A 20,135-nucleotide genomic window follows, 5' to 3' on the forward strand; every position below is an offset into this window, starting at 1 on the left:
TCCCGAATCTGGCAAAGCTATTCTTTCTTCCCTCTCTTCTCTGCTTTCTTCCTCTACCCCAAAATTCCCAAATCCTCAAATCCCTTTTCAACTCTTCCTCTCCCTTTCTTTCTTCTTCGCCTCCCTTTCTTTCTTCCTGAATCTGGGATTTCATTCTTTCTTCCCTCTCTTCTCTGCTTTCTTCTCTACCCCGAAATCCTAAAATCCCCAAATCCATTTTCGATTCTTCCTCTCCCTTTCTTTCTTCCTCTCCCTTTCTTCCTCTCTGTTTCTTCCCTCTGTTTCCTCTCCTGTTTTTCGCGAAGCTTGTATCATATTCATTGCTGAGAGAGTGACCAGTTCATCTCCTTGAAGCAGATGTTGAAGTTCGTACGAGGTGTTTCAGGTGATACAGGACCTCCATCACCTCCATAGGCACACCGTTGCTGCTCCTTTCTCCCTCTGCTCCGAACGTTCTCCATCTTCGTGAGTTCACTCTCTCATATATATATATATATATATATATATTAATCATATATGCATGTATGAGAAATTTTGCACTACATTTATATGATTTTAGATGAGACGTAAATAATTAGGATCCACAAAGCTAAACCCCAATTAACTGGTATTACAGCTTGGTTAGGTCGTATAAGTACTTTAGTTTTGTATGGCTTTTGAGGCATACAATGTCAGCATGGTGGACAAAGATGATATCTAGCAATGACCCAAAAAATATGTTTCAAGAAGATTGTCTACATGCTTATAGTCAGCAAAATGATTTTGAATACCACTAGTTTATAGCTACGAATAACAACAATAATATTAAATGAAGATTTAATTCAATTTCTTTATAACAAAATTTAGAGACTTGAATCAACTTGGGGATGCCACACAAGGAACCTCTGATAATATCCTACAATGCCGCCTGTTAATGTTATGGGACCCTTGCGTTGTGTGATTGAAGTCCAAACTGTTTTCAAGAACTGTTATTCTTGATTTTAAAATTCTAGTAGTACTTATAATTGTGATCGATCGATTTTTTATTTGATTGCTTTTTCGTTCTTATTTTCTATTCTGTTATTTTATTTGCCTTGAATAATCATAAGATGTTTGAAATTTAATTAATAAATTTGCTTATAACAGGTAAATGTTCTTGCTCTGACAGATCATAACACAATCTCGGGCATCCATGAGTCTCTAGAAGCTACTTGAAAATTTGGAATCAAGATAATTCTAGGTGTTGAAATCAGTAATATTCTCTCCAAGGTTAATTTCTGAAGTTTTGGCTTTGGAAGGCTTATACATGCAGACAAGTGTGTTCCTGTAGTTGCTTGGAGTGTTTAATTTTAGTTTCCACTTACATTAGAGTGTAGTTGCCTAAAACCATGATTGTGATTGGAAATGGCAAGAATTGTGAGAACCTAGTTTTCAGGATTTATCCTCATCCATTCCTTACATATGTCCTGATGTTTGGACACTGATATTAGTGCTGAGTCTGATAATCCGAGATCTTAATTCTGACTTTTTGTGAGCTGTTGTGGTTGAAACATATTCAAAGTATTATCCCATTGTCATGAAGTTGCTTTGGACATTTTTTTTGATAATGTATACTGCTCTATTCAATGCTGGAATTGATAAACTCTATTTTTGCTGGAATTTTGATAATGTATACTACTCTACTCAATGCTGGATTTTTTTTTTTGGGTACTGCTAATTGTAATGATGTGTAAATGAACTTGTTGTGTAACTATTAGCACTTAACATTTTAATCAAAATGAACTTTGGGAAACCAACATGCAGCATGGTTTGATATTTTTTTAAAATGTGCTGCCTTGTATCTATTTTTTTGTACTGCTTGGTATCTATTTTATTGTAATGCCTTGTATCTATTTTCTTGTGCTTATTGTGCTGCGTTGTATCTATTGTCTAATTCTTAAAAGATGGACACTCCATCTGAGGAGGACCCCTTCTTCACCACTCTCTTATAAAGTGGAGGAGAAGGTTGCACTCGAACATATGAGCAATATTTTAATGTTATGATCCAAACAACTCCCATTCATGGTGAAAAGAGGCCTCCGGCAAAAAAAGTTCAAATAGGTGCATCTTTCACTGTTGAGGAGGATAATTTACTTGTCTCCGGTTGGCTCAACATTAGCATTGATGCCATACAGAGTACGGATAAAAAATCCACTCAAATGTGGGACAGAATTTCTGAGTTTTATCACGAGTATAAAAAATCAAATACTGTAAACCATTCGGTAGGGTCATTGATCAATTATTGGTCCATGGTTCAAAAATGCACAAACAAGTTTTGCGCATTTCTAGCGCAGATAGAGTCATTGCACCCAAGTGGTGCGACCGAGCAAGACAAGGTATGTACCATTTTCCTTTAATAATGTATTTATTTTTCTAAGATTTATTTTCTGACAATATTCCTTCACTTTTTCAGATTGAAAAGGCAAAAATAATGTACAAAGAGATAGAGAATGGGAACTTCACACTAGAGCATTGTTGGTGTCTTTTGAGACACTAACCCAAATGGCAACAACACATGATTTCATTGAATACAAGGAGAAGGCCACATGATAAACGTCCAGCTAATGAGCAGTCAAGTGAAGTTGCCGATGACATTGTGGAGGAGAACGTTGAAAGGCCTCCAGGCAAAAAAGCTGAGAAAGATAACTTGAGGAAGCGGAAGGCCCAAGAATCATGTGATGCTGAGTTCAACACGGCGTTAGAAAAAATGACCGAGGATAGACGATTGTTCATGGTAGAGAGAAGATCATGGGTGACGAAGGCAGATGACAATAGAGGTGCACAACTAGAACTTGATAAGAGAAAGTTCGAGGCAGAGATTATGAGCAAGGATCTTTCTGGCATGAATGCCATGCAGCAAGGCTAATTTCTAAATATTCAGAGGAAAGTTTATGAGGAATCTTTAAATTGTTTCGAAGGTACATCCGAGAAATCTTCATCCACACTTGATGGAGGTGTGTAACTGTTGGCTATGATTTCAGATTTCCAGCTTTTAGTCGCTGGGCAGTCACTATGAAATCTAAATTTTTTTTATTTTGAAGTTGATATGTAGCCTTTTTGTGTTTGCCATAGACTGAAATTGTATATGTGCCCCTGGACTTGCTGTGTAACTGGAATTGCTGACTTGTGTAACTGGAATTGCTGATGACAGCATTTTGTGTGATGATAACAGCTTGTTCATATCTTGTATGTTACTTGATGATATTTACCTCACTGTATTAGTTCATGTGAGGATGAATTATTTGTTCATATCTTGTATGATAGCAGCTTGTTCATAGCTTGTAGTGATTAAAACAAATTCAAAGTATTATGTGCATTTAATTGGAGCTACAATGGTCTATATATGGTGGTAGATGTCCGTCTATCCAAATCCTATAGCTTCTTTCTCAAGAATTTGCTCTGTAGTTAGCAGTTATATTGATGAACTAGCTTATTGCGAGTTTTCTTTCTTTCATGGTGAGAAAAGATTCCCAGTTGATTTCTAATGTATTTTCATGTATTTTGTGCTTATTACTTCTTGGTTGCATGTCGTATGTTTCTCCAATTCAAACACAAGTTTTGCTCTCTCTATCTTGCCAATTTAAATGGATGGATCATGGATGGATTTGGGAGATTTGGACTTGGGTCATTACAATTTAAATCCTTTGTGTAAAGTATATATTCAAGTGCAAATTTCGCGACATCCTTAGCTAACATCTGTGCAACGCCATTTGCTTGAATGGAGAAGTATCCATTATTGCCAAGTAGCACCATTTGTAGAGCATCCTCTTCGAGAGTAATAACCCTTTTGCATCTCCAAAGCTTATCATTTCAACTATTATAATGAGTCATTACAAAGCTTATCATGTAATACAAGTGTAAGGATCTCTAATGGACCATCCTCAATCCACACAAACTCCTCATTTTATAAGAATTAATGATTTTTCTAACTGATTTTCCATCTCAAGAAAAAATTGATTGAAAAAATGTGTTTGTTGGATAATCAAGTTGAGGAAAAAAATTAGTTGAGAAATAATAATTTAAGTATAAATTAAATTATTAATTAATATAGTTGCAAAAAATGAAAAAAAAATTAAAAATATTATTATTAAAAAAATAATATTATATTATTATTTTGATAAATCAAATGACTAATCCAATGTGGGGTTTTGGCTAGGGAGGTTTTAGATTTATGGAAAACATGTAATTTTCATCAAATTTTGAAGATGGCTTTGATGAAACCAATGTCAATGCTCTAAGGATGACCAAGTCTATTATGTCAAAGCTCATACTTAGACCTTTTGGATGATAGATACAAAACAAGCGTGTAAAGACATGTTATCAAGTAAACAAGGAGTATATGAAGTAGGTTTAGAAAAAGAAGAACCTGATTGCTGCAGTATATAAAATCCTCCTTGCTATCTACCCACTCCAAACGAGTCAGGTCTTGAATGAAGCATAGGTCAGATGAAAACAAAAAACAAGAAGTCAGTGACTGAGTTAATTTGCTGATAGAAATTAATTTGAATTTGAAAGAAGGTACACATAGAACACCATGTAAAACAAGGTGTTCAGAAATATGAACAAAGCCAATATGTGTAACAGACACAGATTGACCATTAGGAAACTTAACAGAGGCATTAACAGATTTGGTAATAGAAGAAAAACAATCAATAGAAGGAACCATATGATCTGTGGCTCCTATATCAAGAATCCAAACATTTAAATCAAATGTAATAGATTGAATGGAAGAGAAACATAGTATTGATTATCATTGTGAGGAAAAGTTATACCAGAAAAAGGAGAAGTCGTAGTGACTACATTTACAGTAGGAGAAACCTCATCAGTATTGTTTGGAGGATGAAGCATGGATAGAAGCTGTTGATACTGAGCCTGGGTTAAAGAAAAGGGAGAAGTAGCCGAGGAATTACTATCACTAAGGACAGCGTGATTGGCTTCAGACTGTTGCTTTGGCTTTGGTTTATAGCCTGGTGGAAAACCTTGCAATTTGTAACATTTGTCAATTACGTGACCAGTGATTCCACAATGTTTACATATTGGTCTATCCTTCTTAGAAAATGATTTAACAAATCTAGTTCCATTAGTTTTGGAAACAAACACATGTGAATCAACATAAGGCAGAGAAACAATAGAAATTTCTCGTTGTTGTTCCTCTTGTAAAACAAGAGAAAACACCTTATTAAGAGGAGGCAAAGGCTCCAAAAGCAAGATCTGAGCACAATCAGGTGCAAAAGATTCATTCAATCCCATTAGAAACTGTAAAACATGCTCTTGTTGAACATAAAAGTTCAACATACATACAGCTCCACAAGAACAAACAGGAACAGGCTTGTAATTAGCTAATTCATCCCAAAGAGCTTTTAGACGAGTAAAATAATTAATCACAAAAACTTGGCCTTGAGAGAGAATAGAAATCGATTTCTGTAATTGAAAAATGTGAGGGCCGTTCTTTTGTGAAAAACGTTCCTTAAGATCTAACTAAATCTCATGCGCAGTAGTGATGTACAAAATACTAGCAGAGATGTAATGAGAAACAGAGTTTAAGAGCCAAGATATTAACATATTATTTCATCGGAGCCATGAAGAAAGAAGAGGATCTGTTAATTCTGAAGGCATTGGGAGAGATCCATCGACAAAATTGAGTTTGTTCTTCGCAGAAACCACCATGGACATCGATCGAGACCAAGCATGGTAGTCACCGACAAGGGGCTGAGTGACAAGGAGAACACTAAGGCTGTTACTAGGATGAGAAATAAAGGAGATGTAGCATCTTCAAAGACGGATTTGTGAGACGACGCCATGGAAGGAGAAAACGTCTAATACCATATAAAGTTCAAACCCTAGAGGAAAAGAGAAGAAATCCTAGCAGAGGAAGGGTATGGAAGATTGGAGAAAAATAAACCTCAATTTATTAAAAGTGAAGTCCCATGAGTGAGTTACAAAAATAAAATTAAATAAATAACCAAACACAGACATGCGTATTTAAAAACAATTCATAATAGAGACATGATTTAGCTTTGAGTTCCCCTTTGACGTCGACGCCTTTGGTTCTCATGGTCTCAAGCAGGCGAGACTTTATGACCACTCAGTGTGCATATCCCTTTATCTTTCCCTCCAAAGTCCAACCTTTTCCCACCTCAACTAAAATGACAATGCTCATCTTCTATGTCTGAGATGGGGCATCCGGCCAAAGCATCAACTGTTGAGTTGCAGAAGGAATAGAAATATAAGCCCTGATTCCCATCAACATACCCTCGACAGCTTTCCTTTGGTAGCTCTCGATAGCTAGTCTGGGACAAGCACGCATGCGCACTCGTTACAACGTCGTGTAATGTAGGTATCTTTCAGAAACTTAATTCCCCATCCTAACAAAACACATGGCTCATTTGCTAGCAAATCACAATAATATTCTGAGAAGATTGCATTCAGAACCTTCCAATGTTTTTAAATGTCGTAAACAAGGTAGGAGGACTAGTTTGATGGATTTTGGTAGAAGTTGGAGAAATGCAATTCCAAGTTGGGAAAAAAGTGAGCAGCCATTGCTATATTTGGCGAAAGCTAGAGCTTTTGCAGTGCATTGTTCAACCTCATCAGCTGATCAGGAAGTGGGTTTGGTTGGAAATGGGAATTCTGCAATTAACGCAGAGGGAAAGAGTAGATATTTGGTAGATGAGTATGGATGGAAGGTGAGAAGGTTGGTTGTGAAGGCAGATGAGATGAAAAAGGCAGCTCAAGTTCAAGCTGAAGCATTCCACGAGCCTGTAGCTCTTTTCAATGACTTCTTCTTCGAGTTCTTTCAGGTTTCTCCCCCACATTTTTCTCCTAATTACATGTATTATTGCTTTCGTTCATTTTTAACTTTTGATTTTTGGGATCTACCCCCTTTTCTTTTAAGAAAAGAATATGTTTTGCTAAAAGCCCGATTCCATTCAATGAGCCTACGACGTTTTCTTTCTCTGCTGTTTTCCATATGTATTATATTTCGACATTTCTTAGCAGTGTGTAGGTTAATGAATAATGAATAGTTACTCTGAATATCGTTAATAGAAAGAATGCCTTAAACCACAAGTCAAGTTCTTCTGGTTTCTTCTGGTTTAGTATATTTGCACTTGATGGCGCAATAGGACGCTTGCATGTACAACCAACAGGTTCCCAGAAGGGGAAGCATATATAGGAAAGACAAGAGAGCAATGATTGAGTGAGCGATTTCCTTGGCAGCATATTCATTGTGGTGGGGATTTCGGAGTGGCCCTTCCTCTTGCTTAATTTTCCTTACCTTTTGAAAGGATTTGAGGCATTGGGGTATATGATATTTTTTATTGACTTCGAGGCATAAAGATACAGGAAGGGAATCCTGTTCACAGTTCAGTCTCGCTTCTCATATCCCCTCATTATATACTTTCTTTCACTCAGCTGATCTTCATAGTTTGATAATCATTGTCAATTGACCTTAGCTTTCCAACTTTTGGAGATAACCCCTTGATTCTTGACGCAGCCTGTTCGAAGCCACCTTCAAGGCTAGTCTTCGTCTTCCCATGCCTCACTAGGTGCGGGATCTTCAATGGCAAGGCTATCCTTGAGTAGCTCCTGCCTCATGATGGAAGGACTTTGGTCCTTGCATGGTGTGCTATGGCCTGTTCGTTTAGGGCTCTTGACAATTTGATGGTATGGCAATTTCTATATTGTTATAGGCCAACAGAACCCTATACTGATGGTCGTGGTTTGCTGCGTGGGATGATGCTCAAGCCTTTGTCTGGGTTGTCTTTCACCCTTCCTTGGGGTGTAGATCTTGCTTTGTCCCATGAGTCAAGGAGACGGACGAATAGGTGGGCATTCTTTTGTCCCTTCTTCCCTTCCCTACTACTTACCTCAACCATTGTCCTTTTCAGTTTGTAGCTTTGGAAATACCAACACTGAGCAAGGAAGAGCTTGGCAGGGTTGGCTTCATTCTTTGCATTTTGAGGGAAGATATGTCTACCTTGGTGGTGGGTGAGAACCTCTAGAGGTTACTTCCTCCCGTCCAATTCTTGGGCAGAAGAGGTATGTGGTGATCGGTTTCTTCAATGCTGGGGATGGTTATCCTTCTAGTTAGACTAATATTTGCTTATATAAGGTCTGACCCTGAAGGCTATGTACAATCCACTTCAAGGGCATAAAAGGTACAGGAGTAAGGGAGCTCTCCCAGGGCTCCTTTGGAGGGGGTGGCCTCAGTTAGAGGCATTAAGGCCTCTGTAGGAGCAGGGCACCATGGATGGGAGAGAGTGATGCTTGAGTGAGATATTTTGCTTGGTGTGTTACTGTGTTTTAAATACTTGGTTGCTCGTGAGTCTGTGAGCCTAGTTGCTTATATTAGGGGTAGAACTCTACCTTTTCTGAGAGGAGAATGGTTGATCATTAAGTTGTTTGTCATGTCTTAATTACTTTAAGACAGAATTTATTTATGGCCTAGGCAACAGGTTTCGCATTTTGCACTTTTTGTTTGCATTAGTGGAGAAGCTCAGGGACATTGGAAGATGAACCTAGATTCATGTTAAATGATTCCTTGGGGACTGATCACATCCCTTCGTCTTTGGGAGGGAATCCGAGAGGTCCATAGCTGAACCATCATCAGGGCCCTCCTAGCACTATCTTCAGTTGGGTTTGAATTTAATGATGTTTTTTTTTTTTTTTTTTTTTTTTGGACAGAGGCTAGCCTGGACAAAATTGGGTATATCAGAATTCATTGTATTTTTATATGACCATGCATCCTCTGGAGGATATCCTTATCTTCCTTAACTCAAGTGAAAAAGAAAAAAGAAATCGAATAACAATTAAGCTTTGTTTCCACCACTGGATCAACATCAGTTTATAACAGCTTCATGGTGTCCTGCTGAAAATACAGGCTGAAGTGCTTTCTGGACTTCTATACAAACTTAGGAACTCACCTCCTAACAGGTAAACCTTGACCATGAAAAAAAAAAAACATGAATTCATCACGACTATGTCATCTATAATTCATAGGAATGATATATTATATTCTTAAGACAATACTCTTAAAGGGAAAATGAATTTGCCAACTTTTAATCACTATAAAAAATTTTTAAGCCAACGCGTTTCATTAATTCGGCCCTGCAATTGATATATATCATGAACAGATACGCTTGTTTGGTCACTGAGCCTAACATCAATGCTTCTGATGCACAAAAGCAACTTGTGGGCGTTGTAGATGTTACAGTGTTGAGAGATAAAGCTGTGCTTGAGCATCTTCCAGCTGGAGCAGAAGAGTATCTTTATGTGTCTGGGATTGCTGTCTTGAAAGAATTCAGGTGAAATACGTCCATCCTACTTGGTATGAATTCTATTTTCATCACTTCAGCTGCTGCTGCTGCTTCATTTCTCCTCCCACTTACCATGATTGATGTCATCATGTTCTGGTGTTTTGACAGGAGGCAGAAAATCGCAACGGTGTTGCTAAAAGCCTGCGACATGCTCTCCACTCTGTGGGGTTTCGAGTATCTTGCCCTCCGAGCTTATGAAGATGATTTAGGTGCACGAAAATTGTATGCAAGTGCAGGCTATCAAGTTGTCTCTGGTTATCCGCCTTGGATGACTACGTGGATTGGAAGAAAACGACGTGTTCTTATGATCAAAACATCAGGAAATCTACATGCATAGCTTGGTTTCTAATTTTGTTAAATTCCATCTCTGTGGATATGCCTGCGCGCAGGTCTAAGTGCATGCAGTTGCAAAAATGCGTATGTTGGACATTAAGTGAATATATATATCTAAAACATGAGTTTTGAATTTCGTTATGAATATAGGATTTCTGGCATTTCTAGCTAGTATATAGTTTCCAAATCAAAGCCACTGCATTAGCTCATTGAGAGTTCTCTGCTTGACAGTGAATGAATTCCGTCTCAAAGGTAAATAACCAGAGAAAGAGTGTCTTTGCGTGTGATAGGAAAAACTAGTAGTTAAATAGTCAAATAAGCTTAATCTTGCATTTTGAGCTCATTGAACAATCGAATAAAGTATGACCAAGGCAAGATTGATTGAGCTGGGGCTGTAACACCCCAAACTTTCAGGGTTTCAATTTAACGAAAGTTTTGGAATTCCTACTCCCAGGATTTCCATTTATAGAAGGTAGTTAGGGTACGAAGTGAACTTAGGCTTAAGCCCGTGTGCAATGTTTGAGGACCTAAGTATAGAGGTTAGGATTTGGATATCAAATTGGGACTTAGACTTGAAAATAGCCCAACAAGTAGGAGTGTGGATCCGGATCCGGATATCTGGCCACAATCGGATTCGGATTTTAAAAACTGGGCAGTTATCCACCCGGATTAATCCGGATTTAATCCGGGCTTATAACCAGATTAAATCCGGATATCCGGGTTAAATCCGGATATCCGGATTATAACATGATTTAATCCGGGTTATAACCGGATTTAATCTGGTTTTTATTTTTATTTTTAAGACAAACTTTTAAAACAAATTTATAGCAGGTTTTTTTAAATAAATTAAATTAAAAAATAAAAAAAATAAAAAATAAATAATATTGTTGTTACATCACAATGCAAAACATAAATTTACAAAGAACAAAATAAATAATAATACATCACAACTAATTAAACTAATACATAACAATGCAAAATAAATAACATTGTTCAATATTTTCTTATTTTGCAATAGTCTTCACATCTTGAATCTGGAATTGGGAGGAAAAATTGATCTCTACATGCAAAAAATATAACATTTGGAATGTCGACCATCCTTGCTTTAATGATTCATTTTCTAGAGTAGTTTCTATGCAGCAGCTTGATTTTGAACAGGGACAGACTCCACCACTGCACCAATATTTAGATTAGTATGACATTCAACATGGTAGATCCACTAAAAAAAATCTTTTCTTATTCTAAGTTCAATAAGGATCTTAAGACTCTTATCAGGTAATCAGTCCAAGACTCCAAAATGTATGTTGACCAGTCTGTACCTGTAAACCAGGAGAATTAGGAATTTGATTTACTACCCTCCCACATTAATATCCAAGTTGTAAAACACCACCCTTCCCAGCCCAATGTCCCTTTTCATCTTTCTCCTAGAACATATGCCATTTGTGCAAACTCATGCCACCCCAGTTTCACTAAGAAAAGAAAATTGTAGATTAGACAAGAAGCAGAACACAAGTAAAATTGCAATCAAAGAATCCTAAGAAACAAAGTTGCACCTTCTTTTGGTCTTGTTTCAGAGCTGCTTGGCTTTTCTTCAGTCCTCTCTGTCACAGAAGATGTTTTGGGATTCCTATTCATGTCAGTTAACTTACCAAGATTTTGTTGCCTTCCAGTTAGCATAAAATCAGAGTCTTTTCCAACAACAAGAGGCAAAAGGACATATAAATTGCCCTCATAACTACATGGCCAATTTATGGATTTATGGATTACTCTCTAGATGTATCCAGGTGTCTTTGTAACACTTGGTGGATACATAAGAAAAAATTGGAACTGGCTAATGATAGATGCTTGTATTGCTAGATGAAAATTTTGGTCTTGCAAGAGAAGAATCTATGACAGAGATGATGACTGCAGAAACTGGGACCTACCGTAGATTTTTATTTTTGTTTCATTGTCCTTGATTATACTATGAACGAGGTAAATGGATAAATGAGTCTTTGCTGGAAGGTGGGCAATTGATCATTAAGATGGAGAGATATTCACGATTGTCAAGGCTAAATCATGTAAACAAAAACATGTATGCATTTAAACAAACAACCAACACACATGCATTGCAGAGCTAAAATGATAATAAGCAAGGTAAAAAAACAAAACAGATATTATGGCAGCAACAAGTGAATATATGCAAGCATTATATATAAAATGAGCTGCTATGGGAACCAAATGCACATAATGCCACAAATGCTTTTGGCATTCTCTCTTGCTCATAAACATGACGTTTGCAGATCATCAAACACAATCTATCCACTGCATATTTTCATGTTCTTCAGTGGTGAAACGACAAATTTATGTAAAAAGTGCAGACCTAAAGGTTTGACCAAATGAATTGATCTGTGGCACAACAAATCCACCGTCCAACAACAAGGTTTAGCCAATATTCGATTTTCTTTTTTATTAAAAGCACGGCTGACGAAAAAGGGTTTAAGAATTTTAAATTTAAAAAATCTTGAGAATGCATATTTAGAGATTAAAATATTAATTTAAAAATTAGAAGAAAATACCTATAATATATGATGAACACTGATCAGATCAGAAATTATAACAATTTGAGAAAAGGAAAAAGAGTTGAAAATTTTCCAAACTCAAGTTGCTCGATGAGGATATATAGTCATCCAGATTAATAAACAAAAACAAATGATCAGATGGGCATATTTAGAGATTAATTTTATATAAAATATATATATTTATATATATATATAAAGAGGTAAAGAAAATATAAACAAAAAATGAACGAGAAAAAAAAAAGGAAAGGAGTAGAAAAAATTTACCAAACTCATGCTGCTGAACGAGGATAGTCATCCCGAATCAAAACAAAACCACACAATCTCAACAAAACGAAAGAAAAAGGCCGAAAACCTAATACATGTGATGAAAAGTTTGAGTTGTAGTTACATTGTGCGTTTAATAAATGGCTGGAGAGTCCAAAGAAAACCCTAAGTACAAAGAAAGGTACCTTAAGAGCTTAGAGAGAGAGAGCCTTCGATGGTAGCCTCCGAGTGTCTCACCCAGATGCACAAAGCACTTCGAAGCTTGGAGAAGACGAGAAAGCTACAAACCCTAAGCGAGAGAGAAGCGGATTCGAGAAAGAAAGACACACGGTTTTTTTCTTTTTAATGGACCCGGTTACGGATAATCGGGTCACATAACCGGATCCGGAATATTTTTAACCGCCCGGATGCACCCGGATTTCCAAGTTTCGAATCGGATCCAGAAAAAAAACCGGTCCGGTTGAGCACCCTTACCAACAAGAGGTCTAGCCCAGTAGGTCCATGCCCAATAGGCCCCATCAAGATCAAGGCTAGAGGGCCCATTAGGCACACTAGGTGCAAGCCCAAGTAGGACCATTGGGCCTAACTCATGACGCAATTAGCCCAACTCTAGAGTTTGATCATTCAAGAACTTCAGTAAAAAATACTTCTTCAAGTAGAATCCAGGTTCTAACTAAACCACTTAAGTCCCTAAGACTCTTACATAGTCAAACTAGCAACCAAACACACTTCTACCTAGAATGAGGCATCATGCATGGACAAGCTCTTTTGACCCCATGGAATTGTTACACACCCTAGGTGTTTGACATAGTGATCAAAAGCACTGTTTTAAATACCGTACCGTATCAGCTAGTACGGCCAAAATATGTCGTACCGGCCACTGGTCCGGTACAGGTATTACATATATTTCATACCGACCGTACCGGCCTGTATTTCGGCCCGTACCGGCCGATATTTCGGCCTTTAATTTGTTTTTCATTTTTTCAAACTACAAGCTCATTTTTTTACCCTCAATTCAGACTAGACTATTTATAATTTATATATATTTATATATAATTTATTCATATATAGACTATTATTATGGAATATAATTTATTCATATATCGACTATCCCAAAATGGTATACGAAACAGTACCGGTATCGAAATATTTCGTTCTAATGCCTTGATCGGTACGGTGTTCGGTACGGTATTCAAAACATTGATCAAAAGGGACTGCTCTCTTTGAGGGGAGCTCCTCCATGAGAATAGTGAGATGAGAGATAGAGATATTAAAAAAAAAAAAAAAACCCTAAAAGTTTCTATTCCAAAATTAATTACATTGAGTAGCGTTTGGGTACCTATACCCTTATGAGAAACTATAGAAACTAAGTAAAGGCCATGGGCCCTCAAGTTCACTAAAGCAACTAAACATAAAAGGAAATACAAACAACTAGGCCTAAACATGACCTAGCCCATTTAAGGAAATGCAACAAAAGAAATAACAACCTCTAATCCCCTGTGCGGGTAGAATTAAGTGAGTCTAGTCGAGCCTCAACTCAAGCACTTTGGTTGAACTCAAGTGTTTGACTGACAATTAAGTAATTACATTTATAGATGCTTCGAAGCTTCCTTTTGTCCTGAACCCCATCTCCTTCTCCTCACAAACCTTACATCTAGGGTTGTGACAGATTCCTCCCCAATCAAAACACATTGCCTGCAAGGTGGGGGAAGGCCTCCTTCAACTTCTAATAAACCTCCCAAGTGGCATCCTCAGCCTCTTGCCCTCACCAGTGAACAAGCAACTCGACCCTTAAACGATTCCAGCCTTAGTCATTCAGTGTGCTACGATCTCTTCACGTTCTAGCTTGAGGACTCCTTGTTTATCTACCAGAGGCAATACTGGTACAATGAGGGTGGTGTGGCCCAACTTCCTCTTGAGCTGTGAGATATGGAAAGTTGGGTGAATCTTGGAGGTCTCAGGCAGATCTAGCTTATAAGCCACCGTACCCACCCTTTGCAACACTTAGAAAGGCCCATAAATTCAAGAGGCCAACTTCATATTCCTTCATTGCGCCGCCATGGACTGGCTATAGGGCTAAAGCTGCAGGTAAATCCAGTCCCCTTTTGTGAATTCTTAATCCTTCCTCTTTAAATCAGAATACTTTTCATGCGTTCTTGTGCTTTGAGTAAGTTTTTCATTGTAACTTGGAAATTTGGTCATGAGAGTGTAGAGTAATCTCTATTGTTTCCACTTTAGATGTTCCTGGTACATAGTCTAGGAGTCTGGGAGGGGGATAACCAAAGAGTGCCTCGAAAGAGGTTATTTTAGTTGACATATGTGGGGTAGAATTATACCACCACTCAACCAGCAATATCCATAAAGACCAATCACTTGGTTTGTCCCATGTGAAGTAGCGTAGGTAATATTTCAAGGTCTTGTTCATAGCTTCTATTTGACCAATTGTCTGAGGATGGTAAGTAATGTTGAGGGACATCTGGAATCCTTGGAAGATAAAAAAAACTCCCTCCATTTGAAACTATTGACTGAGGTAGTCTGTGTACCTTGAGGATAATCTTGAGGAAAAGTTCAGCCGCATTCTTGGCTGAGTAAGGGTGCTTGAGAGGGTAGAAGTGACTGTACTTTGTGAGTTTGTCAACAACCACCCAAAGGCTACTGAACCCTTTTGAATTAAGCAGGCCTTCCACAAAATACATGATTATATGGGCCCATGGTTGAGAAGGTATGGGAAGTGGCTGTAGTAAACCACTTGGGTGAGTGTTAGGAGCTTTGACCCTCTGACCCATGTCACAACCTCTAATAAACTTCTTTACAGCACTTTTTGGTCCTGGCCAATAGAAGTCCTTTCTAATCCTCTGCATATTCTTGTTATACCCTGAATGACCTCCCCAAAGGCTCTTTTGTGCTAATTGAAGGAGCTTATGTTTGAACTCTTCCTTGTGAAGAATAAACAACTTGTTCTATACATCAGTAAGCCAACTCTTACCTCATAATCAATACTCAACTTGTCTTCTTGAAGGAGGGAGATAAGAGTGTATTTGTTGGTCAATGGCATAGGTTGCCTTCAATTTCTTGATCCAGTCCACAATTGGGAAGGTGATCAACATAAGGGTGACCTATTTTTCCTGCCCCTTCCTTAAGAGTGCATCAACAACTCTATTTTCTACCCCTTTTTTATATTCAATAATAAAGTCATAACCCATTAGCTTGGACACCCATTATTGTTGTAAAGGGGGTTCCCAACTTTTGTCCTAATAGATAGAGCCTCCACTTAAGCATGGCTGACACTAGGGCAAAGAGCTTCTTTTCATAGGTAGACATCATTAAGGTCATTCCTTTTAGTGCTTGGCTGTAAAAAGTTATAGGCCTTCCAAGTTGCATTAACACTGCCCCCACTGTTGTACTCGAGGCATCAAACTCAATAATGAAATGCTTAGAAAAATCTGGCAATGTTAAAACTGTAGGGCATTTGACAGCCTCCTTTAGTTGCAAAACTGCAGCCTTGGCTTCCTCATTCCATTGGAACTAGTCCTTCTTAAGCATCTTGGTTAGGGTGTAGCAATTCCCCCATACCTCCTTATAAATTTTTGATATTACCCAGTCAGCCCCAAAAATCCCCTTAATACCTTTATGAAGTTGGGTAGAGACCATTTCTTCATAGTAGCCAACTTGTATGGGGCAATCTTAACCCAGTGGGCCGAAATCATATGGCCCAAATAGGCTACCTCCTTATACCTAAACTGACATTTAGATTGCTTTGCATATAGCTAGTGGTGCCTCAAGATCTCTAAGGCCACCTGTAGGTGCCTTGCATGATTAGATTTTGTTTCGATGTAGGTTAAGATATCATTAAAAAAAAAAAAATCAGTATAAACTTCCTCAAATATGGCCAAAATACTTTGTTCATCAAGCTTTGAAATGTGGATGGGGCATTCGTTAGCTTGAAGGGCATAATGAGGAATTCGCAGTGCCATTCGTAGGTTCTAAAAGTTGTTTTATGAATATTAGTGGGTTTTACTTGAATCAAATGGCACCCTGAAATCAAATCAAGCTTTGAGAATATGGACAGCCTCATGTAGGTCATCCATCAACTCTTCTACCATAGGACTAGGGAACCGATCCTTAATGGTGACATTATTAAGCCCCTATAGTCAACATACAGCCTCCAAGTCCTATGAACTTTTCTAACTAGCTAAGGAAGAATAAAGATTTTGGCTTGGCTGGATAACCCCCAAGGCTAATCGTTCCTGGACTATCTTCTCTATCTCATCATTTTGGTAATATAGATATCTATATGGTCGAATGGATATAGGCTAGGTATTGGGGGGTCAAGTTAATAGCATGAGCATGAGTTCTAAGATAGGGGAGACCTTTGGGCTCACTGAACACATAAGTAAATTGTCCCAGTTGTTTATGATTTTTTGTGGATGGCCCATTACCAACCTCTGAATTGTCTTCCAACTCCTCCTCAAATTTGTAAAAGCACCCATTTCTTTTTCGGTTTATTAAACTTGTTGATTTACCCTTCCTCAATTAATTTCAAGGCTACAACCTTAGCAGCACCACTGCTTTCCCCCAATAACAAAACTCCATGGTTAGCTTCTTAAAATTCCACAAGACCAACCCCAAATCTCTAAGCCAATGGATTCCCAGTACCTGATTACGCCCAAAGAATAATGCGGTAGTTGTAGCACAGATTTGGGGTATCAATTCCTCAAGGAGATGGATTAAAGAAGCACTAAAAGAACAACAGAACTAAAGGAAAAGATGTAATGATCAATAAGAAAGAACTAGTTTTAAATGCAATTTCACAACTAAAACTACAATATTAAAAATAAGGATTACTCAAACTACTATCAGCAAAGTATCAGGAATTCCTTGCTCAAATCAAGTTTTTTTTTTTTTTTTTGTTCATTCTTAATTTATTGAATTACACAATTGAGAATTCAACTCCAAAGTCCCCAATTGGAAGATATAGAACTAAAAACCACACTAATCCAGAGATAATTCTTTGAGAAATCATTCACCACTTTTAAACCCTGTGAATTATCATCCTTATTGACAAAACCCAACGACGACAATATACCCAATGGACAATATTGCAACAGAGAATTAAATATAAAGAAAATAAATTAATCCAAATATAATCATGGTTCTTAACCATTCTATGAAAAAAGCATGACTGAATCTATGAAGGGAATAAATTCTAAGATTATTTAGACATGAGAAAATACCATTAATAACTAGAGAATGATAAATAAGAGTTTACATCAGTAAAGAACAATCACATGAATCATAAACTAACTAAAAATACTTTCAATTATGTAAATTTATCCCTAACCTTACTTAAGGATTTAGCGATCTATTTGAACAAGAACAACAAAAACGCTCCAAAAAATAGCCCAATCAAAAACAAAAAAAATAAATAAAAGCTCTCAATATAAGCTGCCCTTGTACGTGCCGTATTCCCCTCCACTTTTCCAATTTAAAATTGTTATATTTTCAAAAGAGATCCCCACTAGTTGAAGCGTCCTCCCACGTTGAGTCTTTATTCAAATCTGAGTATCCAATAACCACCCATCATTATCATCATCTTTAAATTTAAAAAGTCTATATTGGAAAAGCTTCCTCTGAATGAAGAGTCATATCCATTGAAAGTGGAGTCTTGGGCTGGAACTAAAGGGATCATTCTCACATCTGAAATTCAACTTGAAAAGTCGTGTACGTGTCTCACCTCAAATCTCGTGCCTCACCAAACAACCCATCCATATCTGATATTTTATCCTCCATCCACCAACCAACCCATCCACTAAATTGTCTTTGAAAATTCTCCACACGTTTAGTCCTATTCATGTTGAAGAGAGCGTCGCTTTGCCAAAAGTCTTGCACAGTACGTATGATATAATTGAGAATTATACCGATTCAAAATTTTCTTTCTTTGATTTTAACTGAGCTTTAGCTTCCTCTTTATTAATTCTGAAATTAAGTATAAAAATATATTTAAAAATATCTCAAAATAAATAAAAATTAAATTTAAGAATATAAATTATATCCTATGATTTATATTTACATTTTAACATTTTAATCCAATAATAAGATATTTAGAGTGCACTTTCATACACTCATCACACTCCTCCTAACTTGTTTATTGCTAGTCCCTAATAATTTTTAGACAAAAGAAATGAAATAGGTAAAGAAAATTACTGAAATAGGCCACAAATTCACACTTTCCAGATTCATATATCAAAACAATCTAAGGAATTCAATAACCTCATCAAGATCAATCCACCTATAGCAATTCACAGAGTATGTGTGTGTTTTCTCCAAGCTTCATCTTACCACTAACCTTGACACATACATCATCAAGAATGTATCAAGCAAAAGACTCAATTCCATAACTCACGGATATAATAGTACGTATTTCGTATAAGGGCTCTTTCTATGGAGTTGACAAGTGGTGTACACACAATCACATAGAGATTTAGATCATTATGCATAAGAACAAGCAAGCATTGATCTTATGATAGGAATACTAACAAATGAGAATTCAACCATTCTTTTCACGGGCTTACTTAGGGTCAGAATAGTCAAAACAAAAAGTTGTAATGTGGCTTAAGTTAGGCTATATGACAAGAAAAGGAAAATGATTCAAAAACTTTCAAGTACATATATAAGGAATCTTATTAAATATCTCAATAAACTACATTTCTCACTTGATGTCAACCTTTCAAATCACCGAATAATGCCTTTTTTTCGTTTGTAACTTTTTTATTTTCAGTTCAACAATTTGGTGAACAAGTATATGTCATCCTGATATTCTGTTATTTCTACCCAGCCTTGGTATTTCTGTAGTTGAAGCTCACTCACTTGAACACTTTGTAACTCGTGTTCTTTCCTTTTTCTCTCTTTTTTTTTTATTCCTTGCAAAAAAAAAAAAAAAAATTACACATCTAGTACACACTTGGAAGTAAAAAGGATAGAGAATATCAATGTATAGGTTATACTCCAATATGGAAATGTATGGATAATGTAAGTATATGAAGAAAAATGAATATATGTGTTTATTGGCTCAAAGTTGGCTACTAGGTGTCTATAATTGAAAAGGTTGGCTTGAAAGATTCAAACATTAATCCTAAGTTGACCTTCATTATATCTCAAGTATATCTGTTATCATACCACAAACCATGCAATGATATTCTCAAAAGAAGTGCCAATTTCAAAAAATTAATGTACACTTATAACAATTTTCATCATTTGTTGGTTCTCAATCCTCTCCAAAACTCACACATAAAGACTTAAACAAAAGAGTTCTCTAGATACATGTGTCAAACCACCATTTTATCACAAAACTTGGGTGAGTGCATTAGAAATCATGTGAATACCTCAGCATAATTATCAAGATGGGTTTGTTGAATTCACTAAGATGACTATGTATGAGAATGATTACACATGTGAAAGGATGTACGTGTCATGCTAAAAATAAATTTCTGACACATGTAAAAGTGCCACAGAGTTCCAACAAGCATTTGTAAATGCATAATTTGCACCATCCCCCAACTTAAGTGAAACATTTAAGAATCAAAACTGAATGGATGGTAACTGAAGAGGGTAGAATACACCTGATGTGTGACGTGGACAGTCC

General features: G+C 36.9%; 1 protein-coding gene and 1 long non-coding RNA gene across 7 annotated transcripts; both read left to right on the forward strand.

Moving 5' to 3' along the window:
- The first annotated feature begins 6,091 nt into the window (after positions 1-6,091).
- LOC121244461 lies at positions 6,092-9,809 on the forward strand. 5 transcript variants are annotated; one of them, XM_041142537.1, is made up of 5 exons: positions 6,092-6,355; positions 6,481-6,818; positions 8,900-8,952; positions 9,153-9,323; positions 9,444-9,809. In XM_041142537.1, the coding sequence occupies exons 2-5, from the start codon at positions 6,498-6,500 to the stop codon at positions 9,670-9,672; spliced, it is 774 nt and encodes a 257-aa protein (XP_040998471.1). In that variant the 5' UTR covers positions 6,092-6,355; positions 6,481-6,497; the 3' UTR covers positions 9,673-9,809. The 5 variants fall into 5 exon arrangements, with proteins under 5 accessions (XP_040998471.1, XP_040998472.1, XP_040998470.1 ...); XM_041142538.1 differs by having other exon boundaries at positions 6,092-6,351; XM_041142536.1 differs by having other exon boundaries at positions 6,092-6,351; positions 6,485-6,818.
- Positions 6,825-8,806, forward strand: LOC121244462. Of its 2 annotated transcripts, none has more exons than XR_005936431.1 (3): positions 6,825-7,381; positions 7,514-7,844; positions 7,908-8,806. It is a non-coding gene; the product is annotated as an uncharacterized LOC121244462 (long non-coding RNA). The 2 variants fall into 2 exon arrangements; XR_005936432.1 differs by having other exon boundaries at positions 7,955-8,806.
- Positions 9,810-20,135: the final 10,326 nt, after the last annotated feature.

The sequence above is a fragment of the Juglans microcarpa x Juglans regia genome, chromosome 8S, assembly GCF_004785595.1.
Source record: "Juglans microcarpa x Juglans regia isolate MS1-56 chromosome 8S, Jm3101_v1.0, whole genome shotgun sequence".
Lineage (NCBI taxonomy): Eukaryota > Viridiplantae > Streptophyta > Magnoliopsida > Fagales > Juglandaceae > Juglans > Juglans microcarpa x Juglans regia.